The following is an 11,608-nucleotide window of genomic DNA, read 5'->3' on the forward strand; positions in this document are numbered from 1 at the left end:
GAAGGGAATGTTTATAGACCATCTAACTTAAGCCAATAAATGTATAGGGTGTCGTCTGCCCCCTCTTGTGGCCTCTTATATAAATGTCCTGTCAGACGTTACGGAAGCCTTACTGGATGTTTATAAGGATAATGTATGCCGGACGCTCCCCACGTACCTAGGGAGCCTGTCACTAACGCCCGGCTTCTCTGACACCTGGGGGAGATGTACTAAGCTCCGAAAAGTGATCAACTACCAGCCACTCAGCTCCTAACTGTCATGTTACAGGTTTTGGTTGAAAAATGACAGGAGCTGATTGTTTGGTCGTTTATCACTCTCCCCAGGTGGTCTCCCGACTCCTTCCCAGCCGTTGCCTCGGCCCGTGGTGGCTATACTCTGAGGCGTGTCATAGTACAGTGCGTCGGTGGTAGTGATATTAATGATGCTCTTTAATTCCCCTTACACTGTTCCTGTTTACAGCCTCATCCGCACCTACTTCCAGTGATCATGTGTATTTAGAACATGTTGCATGTATGTGACATTATACAGCAGTGATTGATTGAGTCTCTTCATTTTGCAGGTTACTCTCAAAACAGAACCGTCTTACAATGACTCGGAACGCTGTCTGGGCCTTGTCTAACCTGTGCCGCGGAAAGAACCCTCCCCCAGACTTTGCTAAGGTGAGCATGTATGATAGATATATATATATATATATATATATATATATATATATATCTATGGGTGTTCCCCAGACGGACTTGGAGAAGAGGTTTAATGGTTATTACTCAGATCCGCCTACAGTAGTGACAATGTTACACCAGGAAACCGCCACCCCGAAGCTTATTTCTTACCTACAGAGTCGCGTCCCTGCCTCGCACTGTTTTACCTGCTGCCTAGAAGATGAGCCATGGGGGAGCGCTGGCACCAGGGCGTGTGGGTCCGTGATGAAGGGAGAGGGATTTACCACTTTCCCAATACTTCCATTAATTATGAGCAGCTGTGTCCCATGATATAGAAGCGTTTGTAATGCTCTCACTTTAGCATGGTGCAGATTGCTGGAATGATACAGGAAACCTGCAGCAGCCAATCACATCGGTCTGTGGGGGGGGTTCCAGCCCGTACAGCTCACTGGGGGACACTTTATGGGGTGTAGTGAGGGTTGAGGAGCCAGCACTTATTAGGGTCACTTCTTCTAGTATATCGGCTTCTCCCCCTACAAACTTTTCCTCCATTTATAATTAAGGACCTGATGCAGACATTTACGCTAATGTGATCGCAGCTGCGAAAATGCGCTAATGTTTCCAAAGCTTTACTAGGGCATAGGGACGCCCACCGCCACCTTCTGTCCCTCCCAACGTCACGCACCAGCGTATACATCGGGGATCGACGACGCTTATGTGGCAACTCTGAGCTGTCTCAAACACAGCGACTCTCCAGACACGCAGAGGGGTCTCACACTGCAGATCGTAATGACTAGTTTATTGACGCCCATGTAACGGCGTTTAAATTGTCAGACACGCCTTCACATTTATAAACCACCCCCCATTACTGCCCCCCAAACGCTGACTACTAGTCACTCACTTTTTGAGTGAATCGTCTGTGCGAGTGTAATCAGGGGTGGATTAAACATAACTGGTGGCGCGGGGATAACGCCTCTGGGGGGATCTATTACAACTTGGGGGGGTAATTCCAGTGGAGACATAGTGCCGCTATGGGTTTGTGTTGCCACTTGGGGATGGGAGAGACTATTTAATCAAAGTCTTCCAGCTCTCATCCTAACTTGCTGCTACAAGCTCCTTCCTCCCCGTCTACCCCATCTGTGTCACCCCTGTTTGTCTGCCCCTCCCCTTTAGAATGTAAGCTCTTATGAGCAGGGCCCTCTACCCTCTTGTGCTTCTCCTTACTCTACCTTCATCTACTTCTTACTCTCTACCAGGGCACCTAACACTTGGTTGCTTTGCATTGTTGCTTATATGGGTGTTATGGTCGCTAATGTATATTATCCATGTCCTGTATTGTATTGTACTGTAAGTCACTGGTCACCTATTTGTTTATGTACTATGTAAGGTGCTGCGGAACACTTGTGGCGCCATATAAATAAATGATGATAATATTACAATGAGGGTCTGTAAAGATGTGGGGGGGGGGGGGGGGGTGCGAGACGCCCTCTAGACATTTTTTTTTCAATAGAAAGTTTAAACCTCTAGAAAACACATATTCTAAGGTTAATTACGTGGGGGTTAAAAGTCAATTTCTGAGCAGTTTTTGGTGAAATACTTAGTGGCTAAAAGACTATATATAGACTGTGCGGATATCGTCGCGCTTTGTCTAATGGTCACCGGTGTCCTCCCCTCTTCTCGGTGACGGTAGCGCTCAGTGATAAGCGGGAAGGGCTCTGTTTCCGTGGTATTGACACTATTATCGCAGCCCCTGGCCGGATGTGTTACTGTGTCCTGTGCCGCAGGTCTCCCCGTGTCTGAACGTCCTCTCCTGGCTGCTGTTCGTTAGCGACACCGATGTCCTGGCCGACGCCTGCTGGGCCCTCTCCTACCTGTCTGACGGGCCAAATGACAAAATCCAAGCTGTGATCGATGCCGGCGTGTGCAGGAGATTGGTGGAGCTGCTAATGTAAGAGGATGTGAGGGGTGAGATAAATGAGTGCTGTGTGCTTTGTACTGTGCATCGATCCCCGGAGACAACGCTCTGGGGGTGCATGAAACAAATGGGTTCTACGTAGCTAGCTGCAGCATAGTCCCTGCGGCTGCCTCCTTCTGACAGCGCTGGCTTTTCTGTCCACAGGCACACCGACTACAAAGTGGTGTCACCCGCTCTGAGAGCTGTGGGGAACATCGTGACTGGAGATGATGTTCAGACACAGGTTAGGAACAGTCCGTGATTCATGGTGCAGAATAATTAGTGTCCTCAGCACATTCACCAATACAGACTATAGGCCCGAGTACTGATCAGCCAATTACTGGGCAATATCTGCCCTCTTGTGGTCAAACAGCATCTTTTCCATTTTTAGTTGCACATTTTGATGCGATTGTTTTTCAGGCCGATTCACATTGATTTGAGAGAGTGCATCAGTCATGTCACTAGTGAGTGTTGTCCGACGAGGCGTTTGCGATTCGCATTAAGAGACCTCTCCCCAATCCGCAGGTCATTCTAAACTGCTCAGCGCTGCAGAGTTTGCTGCACTTATTGAGCAGCCCCAAGGAGTCCATTAAGAAGGAGGCCTGCTGGACGATATCCAACATCACGGCGGGCAACCGGGCCCAGATCCAGGTAACTGCTGTCACTCCTTGTCCATTGCCTCTATTGTCCCCTCTAACAGGAGAGGGGGTGCGCTCTGTCGCTCGCTCCCATTGTGGGAGTTCCCCCATCACCGCCACACGAGGCCCCCAGCGGCTTAGGAATGGGTCATTCGCTGGGTGCAGCCCCTGCAGGCTTTGGCTGTCGTCCTATCCTGGTAACCCACTGTCCTGGGCAGGGGGTAGTGGTCTCATGCAATAGGCTCAGGGGATCCCTTGTAAGAAGGTCTGTAACAAAAGCACTAATATGTAGCAGTCAATATAAGAGCTCTATATGTGTCCAAGTGCATTACACTGTAATGGGAATTCATAGCTGTCCGAGATGGGAGATTACCATAGGCTATCTGTAACTAGCGTGAGGCATTAGTCATGTGGAAACCAACATCCTTCCCAAGTCTGATCCTTGGTTCTCCCAGTAACCCGATTACATTGCGTGCCTTCCACTGCGTTTATACCCAGCCGAGGCGACATTTATGTTCTCGTCATTTTAAAGTGTAAAAAGCGAGACCATTCTGGGATCACTGCGACCTCTGTGTGCCCTTCCTATGGGTGATATATTATGTTCATTGTATCCCGCAGACCGTGATAGACGCGGACATCTTCCCAGCTCTCATCAGCATCCTGCAGACAGCCGAGTTCAGGACCAGGAAGGAGGCTGCGTGGGCAATCACCAACGCCACGTCCGGGGGCTCCGCAGAGCAGATCAAGTATGTGTCTCCGCTCCCTCCGCAGGCTCTATGGGCTGAACATGAAGATGATTTGTATGATAAAAGGCGTCTTGTAATACACACGTGTACATGTAAAGGTTTTGGTGTCATATAGGGGTGTGACGCATTCGGCACTAGTTTTGTATTGGATTGCAGCGGTTTGCGTTCTGTTCTCAGTTTCAGGCCAGTTCCGGCGGAAGGAACTCTTATGAAGGCAGTAACGACAGGTAGGGGGCGCTAAAAGCCAGACATTCCCACTGGGTTCCAGAGCGTGACCGCGCTGAGGCATCATTTCCACCTGCAGACTGTTCAGCCCTTATTTGGGCTCATCAGTGCACAATGTGGTTTTCCGGTCTGTATGGAAAGTATTAAAGACGCTCTCATTGCAGAGCAGACAGTTTTATCTCTCATTGCTGAGCCCTAGCAGAGGCACCACAGTCTGTGTCTAGGTGGTGATTATGGAGTCTCCCCCTCGGGTAAAAGCGAGAGGTTCCTCTTCCCCCCCCCCCCCACTCGGCCCCCAGTGCTGAGGTCACAGCTGGTTGTTCTGGGGACCTCCCTATGGAGCGTTTCCTTCCATAACGCCGATGCCGTGTAATGTCTGCTTCATCATCGGGTCTTCCATTCATTCATTCATTCATTGCCGTTACCCTAGTAACGAGCCTATGACTATGAGTGCGGCTGGGATTTTGTTACATGGATAAATGAAGTTTATTACATTAGTAGTCACAGCTGCGGGGAGGCGTTGGACTATTATTTACACAGCGTCATTGTTGTGCTTTCTTTTCCTTTGCATAATAACATGTAATCCCAGGATAATGCAGGAGACGAAATCACTACAGCCCTGCACTACAGTAGGTGTAAGCGGAACTGACAGCCAGAGCGGATTTTGCAGTGTGGGTTATGGCCTCAGCGCCACAGCATATCGCCAGGGGGGATGTTTCATACATAGGAGTTTAGGTTTTCCGTCCATTTCACGTAAAGGGATATACAACGCTTCAAAACATTAGGGGTGCATAAAAAGTCTCTATATGTGTCTTATTAATCTGTAACGGAGAGGTTCCTAAACTTGGGCTTCCAGGTACCCTAACAGTCCTGGTTTTAAGGATATCCATGCTTGGGCACAGATGACTTAATACCACAGTCAATTTTATTTAGCGATCTATGCTCAACCATGGATATCCTGAAAAACGCGACAGTTCGGGGGCCTTGATGCCCGAGTTTTGGGAATCACTGAATAAAACAGATAAATGGAAAGCTACATTGGTGGCTTGACTGTAGAGAAGGGCCTTAATACGGGACCCATAGCCTCCAAGTCCTGGATTGGCATGGTGTATGGTGATCAGAGGCTTAATGTGCGGGTTGTATTTAGGTCTGTGTCCTCACCCGGCCGTTAGTGGTTCCTCTCTGTATTTCAGGTACCTGGTGGATCTGGGCTGCATCAAGCCTCTGTGCGACCTTCTGACCGTCATGGACTCCAAGATCGTGCAGGTGGCTTTGAATGGCTTAGAAAATATCCTGAGGCTGGGTGAGCAGGAGGCGAAACGCAACGGTACAGGCATAAATCCTTACTGCGCTCTCATCGAGGAAGCTTATGGTAAGATGTGAGGCTTCAGAGCTTCTCCAAAAAAAAAAAATGAGGACCTTCCCAGATCCTGCATGACTCGATCTTATGTGTCTTTCTCTCCTGTCCAGGTCTCAACAAAATAGAGTTCCTCCAAAGTCATGAGAACCAGGAGATCTACCAGAAGGCGTTTGACCTTCTCGAGCATTACTTTGGCACTGAGGACGAGGACAGCAGCATTGCCCCACAAGTGGACCTCACGCAGCAACAGTACATCTTCCAGCAACGAGAAGCTCCCATGGAGAGATTCCAGCTCTAACTCCACCTGCCGCGGGCTCAGCATGCCTCCGAGCTAGCTCTCCTGCTCCTCCTACCCAACCCTCGCTCATCTGTTTGCCGTGTGCGCAGTTTATCTTTCTCTTTCCTCCTCCTTCTTTTTTTTTTTTTATTTATTTTATACTTGCTCCTCTGATCTCCTCTCTCCCCACCTCTCGCAGTGCTGCTTTTTTTTTTGTTTATGTCCAGTCGGAGTAGTTTCCAGCCATCTGCTATTTAAACTTTCATTTTCTCTCTGAAATCTTTTTTCATTTTTCCATTCTTCTCCCTGTGCCCCCTCTTCTGGTTTCCTCTTTGACGTACGGAGCTGTCGGCGGAACCCGGAGCTCTCCGCGCGGTCATTACAAGAGAGGGACCTAGCCTGTGCAAAACGCCCTTACAGCATGGTGTTACCCACCTGATTGCTCTCACATATCTCCATTTCACCTCTTGACTCGAATAATGTACTTTTTTACAAAGACGCAGATAGAGACTCCAGTGACAAAAGGAAAAAGACGAGACCAACTGCACACATGACCGCACCGACGGGCGTCATCCTGGACCCAAAGCCTGGCGCCAAGACTCGTACTACTTCTTCTGCACCTAAAGCCTTCTGTGGGATCCGAGAAGACTTTATTTCAGCAATTTAATTCTGACCACCTTTAATCCGTGGCATAATGGCTCAGCCACCGCAGTGGTCTAATGGCTGCCTTCAAATTTTTTTTTTGTTCGTTACTTAATCGTTTTATTGTCTCTTCCTTCGGACTCCATGAGACTGTGGACTGTTGTACTCAGACTCTCCCCAGAGACACCACTGACTTTGAATTACTTGTTGAGACTTTTCTAGTGACTCTTTAAATTTAAAAACAAAAAAAAAAAAATCAAGAAAAATAAGAAGAAAAAAAAAAAAACTACTACAACAAAAACACCTAAACAAACCAACGTTCCCTATCCCTCCAAAGTGACCTCTAAAAATGTGATCAGACTGAACCTTTCTCCGCGCGTCGTGGAAACCGCTTCAGGTCTCTGCGTCCTGAATCTGGTCTACGCGGGCAAAGTCGTCTCCCCTCTCCTTCATCTGTCTGGTTTACAGAATAAATCCCCAGTGTAGGCTAGAGTATAAATATATATATATTTTTATTTACGTTAATGCAGCAATTTTTATTTGCTGTGTAAATTATTGCATTATTTTAATGTAATCATGTTGTATGTTCCCAAGGCCATTTTATAGGTCGGAGGCTGGGTGACCTTATAGCCGTTCCCCCCGTCTAGGCGCTATATTGTGTCCTGGCGGGGTCCTCGTGCTTTTCTGCAATTGCCACAATATAAGTAAAATGTGCTAATTTCTCTCCCATCCATCAAATGATTAATATCTGTGATCAATACATTAAAGCACAAATCGCGTGCATTCTGGCCTACATCCTCTGTTCATATGTCGCTGTAGGGGACACCCCCACTCTTCATTGGTTGCTGAGACTGTCACCAAAGTTCCGAATGCTGAAACCATCTTTGAAGTTAGTGGACGCATCCACCTGGCTTATTGCGTAGGTCAGAAATTCGCGTCTTCGGTTGCAAAAGACAGGAGAGTTCTACCGTCAGATCACTTCAATCTGTTGGCTTTTGTGCCTGCCTGTAACTTAGTTTTCTTGGCTTCATTCTGTGCATTGCAGCAATATGTTTATATCATCAAGCAAAGGTGTTATTTTTTTTTTATGCCATTTTATTGAAATATCCAGCAAGTATTTTTGGGCAGTGACTTTCCCTGATGATATAACGACTTGGCTGAAATGGAAATGAGCCAAAAAGACCAAGCTATTTACTTAGCAATAAATCAAAGTAATTTGTGGCTGTAGTCACTACGTATTCCCTGCTGACCTCCATGCTGTTTACAGATGAAGGTGAAAAACCCAATGGCCTTTAATTAGGAAACCGTTCTATCCTTCATAACCGCAGCCAGCTTCCACCGTGGGGGATGTCCCTCCCTTTCATTCTGGTTATTACGCACTGGCCGGCGTGCTCTGTAAGGTACACGGCAGGCGCCCCCCTGCCCGCCACACTCGTGATGTGGATTCTGTGTTAGTGCGATAAGACGTAGCAAGTACACTGTACCCCCAACGCTTTTGGAGGGAGGGAAAGATCTGTCTGAGGTTAATTTGGGCATTTTAGGTGGTTTTTTCTCCCTGGTTTTATGACCATTTTGGTGCCTCATTAGACTACAGCATTTATCACCTTTTCTACTCCTGACCCTGGACCCTCATCCCAAATGAACCTACGTTAAAGGGGGTGAATTGCTGCCAACAGAACAGGAATAGGAGCTGCTCATACACATCCTAAGGACCGACATAGGTTGCCTGGCGTTGGCCAAACACCACAATGACAGTAGAGGTGGTTTCTCACCTGGGGTTCAGCCTTAGTTGGGGTTGCCGTTCAGCCTGGGCTTGTTCTCCAATGGACTAAAATGTCCCTCTCTCTATGATGGCTAGTCATGCTTTCCCTGTGTAAAATAAGCCACCTGTCAAATACAGTTCCTGGTCTCCTATAAACCAATCGGCTATGAGCTTACTTTAGGGAAGATCAATGAATACTGACAAATTATTGGTTTCTATTTTTTGGGGGCATTTTTTTGCCCAATAGCTTAGCACCACCGACCATCTCCCTGTAGACATATGACATAGAATAAGATTCCACATGTGACCTGTCTAATGTTGAATGTAATCCCCAACGACCTGAAGAAAATTTCCTGGTGCCTCCAATAAGTATTATTGCAGTATATACCAGTATATTTTACAGAGATCGAAGATGCTGACCCCCCCCCCCACATCGCTGCCCTCACACCAGACTGTGGAATGTGCTGCACCGACTCCCGCGCTGGATCCATCCCAAGCAATAAGCTGGCGTGGCGTCTCCTCACGTCAGGCGGTGTGTTCAGATCCTGCCGCTTGTCCCCGCGACCCTGCCAAGGAAACTACTATTTATTTTTTATTTGTGCCACAGACTTTGCTCGTGTCTTAGAAACACAAATACTATACATCCTTCCATGTATTCTCATTTACCTGCTAAACTTGAGTAACAGACTTGTATCAGGAGCCAAACCTTAAAGGCCAAACGCATTACAGTGGGCTGAGGAAACCTTCGGGTCTTGTCTGAGCCCAGAACACTGCACTACGGGGAGAGCCCAGGACAGCTCGCAGCAATTCTTACCTTCACTGCACTTTTCAAGCTCTTTTTTTTTTTGGACGGGACTCTGGTCCTTTCTTTGGGAAACTGATATAAATATATATATATATTTTTTTTTTGTTTCAACTTGGGACAGATGTTTATTTGGACATATACCTTCCAAAGTCACACTGCTAACGCTGTAATCTGTGGTACATAAGCTACCGGGTCCTCGCTGTATTGCAGAGCGACATTTAACCCTTTTATCTGCTGACCTGGTCACACTATTACTTCCAGTGTGGATACTGTGACCACTTGCGACTTGTCTCCTATAGACGGCTGAATAGAAGTGGAATTGATTTTTTTTTTTTTTTTTTTATACGTTCATTTACAGGGGAAGTTCTTGCACCTTGTGATTCTTTTGTGTACGTGCATGAATACTGGCAGCCAATAATGCCGCCAAGCCTAAAATTATAGGGAACCTTCCCCCACTATTAATAGAAACCTTTTAAAGGGCAGCTTGTGGTTCCTCAGCTGGGCCTGAGTTAGGGAATATATCCTGTTATGTGGAAGCCCCTTCTGAAAGGGTTGTAAATTGGTAGAGTGAATAGGTAGACCCCCTGCTTGCATTATGAGCACTGATCTGTGTCTACACGAAAAGCATCACAACTTGCAGGAACAGTGCGAACTCCAGACTTTACAATCATCTTGTTCATGTCAATGACGCCACTGACAATCTGAGATTAAACCCACGCTGTTTTTATGTTTCAATATAAAGTGCTTGATGATCACTACAGGCAACAGACCGTGCGTCATATAAATACAATGTAATCCGGTGTCTCACCTTACCCCGTGTCCAGTCTTTCACACTAGTCCTCCCGTAACAGACACCAGATAGAAATAGCGAGTTTAGGAAGTCATCATGACCCCTACCATGACCTAACAGAACATTTGCATAATGACAGGCGATCAGGATGGCAAAACTGCAGGAAAATGTGGTGGTTTAAGAATACAGTAATTGTGACTGGGGGGGGTGATGATCAGATAACACCCTAAAACCATAAATGCCCCCTTTTCATCCTCTTACCCAATATCTGTACAATCCCACCGCTGCCACCAATGTTACAAGATTTATTTCTAGCAGTGAAAGGGTTAAATTGCAAAACAATAGGCTCTAACTTGATTCATATTTAATTTTTATTTCCTTTATGGAGGAATCGCAAAACTGATTTCTTCCAACTTAGATATGTTTTAACAGATAACTTTAAAGGAAGAAATTTACTTTTTTTTTTATTGAAAGAAAAAAAAAAATACAACAAAACACTTAACTGAGATTCAAAGCACATAAACCATTTGTAGCAACTAGTGAGAAACCCAGCAAACAGGAATATTCTGCCTCTTCGTCACAGTAATGATTGCAATCACCTATTTAAGTGAATAAAGTCACTTCCATCTTTGTGCTGTTTGTGCGTCTTCCTTGGTGTGAATGGTCCTGGGGAGGCTGAGATGTCCCCAATACTGGCTTTCGTGTGACGGTAGCACCTCGTTATGGCACATACTACAAAAGAGGAGGTATTTCACACTGGTCCTTTACTGGCTAGTGACATTTTATAGCATGTATGGAGTAACAAAAAACCCAGAGGATTCATGTATATGTTTTAACCAACTGTTGCCCACAATGAAATCGCTTCTGTTTACGATTTCTATTATTTGAGGTGTTCTAGATGTATTACTTTACATAGGGGTCCTGTGCCAGGAGTGGTCCACGTTGCCAGCAGCGCTATACAGACTGGTGGTAGCGGTGCCCTCACCCACCACTCACACCAATGTCACTGTGTGCCCTGTACACAGACTGCTATGTAGCCTACCCTATTCATGTGACTGCGGGCCCAAAGCCCCTCTCCCCCCCCCACCCCCTTACCGACCGCGCACATGGTGCTACATCTATCTCACCAATGTCACTGTGTGCCCTGTGCACAGACTGCTATGTAGCCTATCCTATTCATGTGACCGCTGGCCCAAAGCACCTCTCCCCCCCCACCCCCTTACCAGCCGCGTGCATGGCGCCACACCTATGTCACTGTGTGCCCTGTGCACAGACTGCTATGTAGCCTATCCTATTCATGTGACCGTGGGCCAAAAGCCCCTCTCCCATCCCTTACCAGCCGCTCGCATGGTGCCACACCTATCTCACCAATGTCACTGTGTGCCCTGTGCACCAGACTGCTATGTAACCTATCCTATTCATGTGACTGCGGGCCCAAAGCCCCTCTCCCCCCACCCCTTACTGGCCACACACATGGTGCCACACCTATCACCAATGTCACTGTGTTCCCTGTGCACAGGCTGCTATGTAACCTATTCATGTGACCGCAGGCACAAAGCACCTCTCCTCCCACCCCTTACCAGCCGTGTGCATGGTGCCACACCTATCTAACCAATGTCACTGTGTGCCCTGTGCACAGACTGCTATGTAGCCTACTCTATTCATGTGACCACAGGCCCAAAGCACCTCTCCCTCCTCCCCTTACCGGCCGCACATGGTGCCACACCTATCTCACCAATGTCACTGTGTA

At 47.1% G+C, this 11,608-nt stretch overlaps 1 protein-coding gene across 1 annotated transcript in view; it reads left to right on the plus strand.

The window, feature by feature from the left end:
• Window positions 1–10,490, plus strand: part of KPNA1 (karyopherin subunit alpha 1) — a 69,813-nt gene extending 59,323 nt beyond the window's left edge. Inside the window, exons 8-14 of the mRNA XM_088450758.1 lie at window positions 560–659; window positions 2,444–2,607; window positions 2,779–2,857; window positions 3,139–3,264; window positions 3,870–3,997; window positions 5,416–5,594; window positions 5,693–10,490. Coding sequence (XP_088306884.1) covers window positions 560–659; window positions 2,444–2,607; window positions 2,779–2,857; window positions 3,139–3,264; window positions 3,870–3,997; window positions 5,416–5,594; window positions 5,693–5,880 — 964 coding nt within the window. The 3' untranslated portion in view covers window positions 5,881–10,490. The remainder of the gene's footprint in view (window positions 1–559; window positions 660–2,443; window positions 2,608–2,778; window positions 2,858–3,138; window positions 3,265–3,869; window positions 3,998–5,415; window positions 5,595–5,692) is intronic.
• Window positions 10,491–11,608: the final 1,118 nt, after the last annotated feature.

This window comes from Taudactylus pleione, unplaced genomic scaffold (genome assembly GCF_031769625.1).
Source record: "Taudactylus pleione unplaced genomic scaffold, aTauple2 ptg000523l, whole genome shotgun sequence".
NCBI lineage: Eukaryota > Metazoa > Chordata > Amphibia > Anura > Myobatrachidae > Taudactylus > Taudactylus pleione.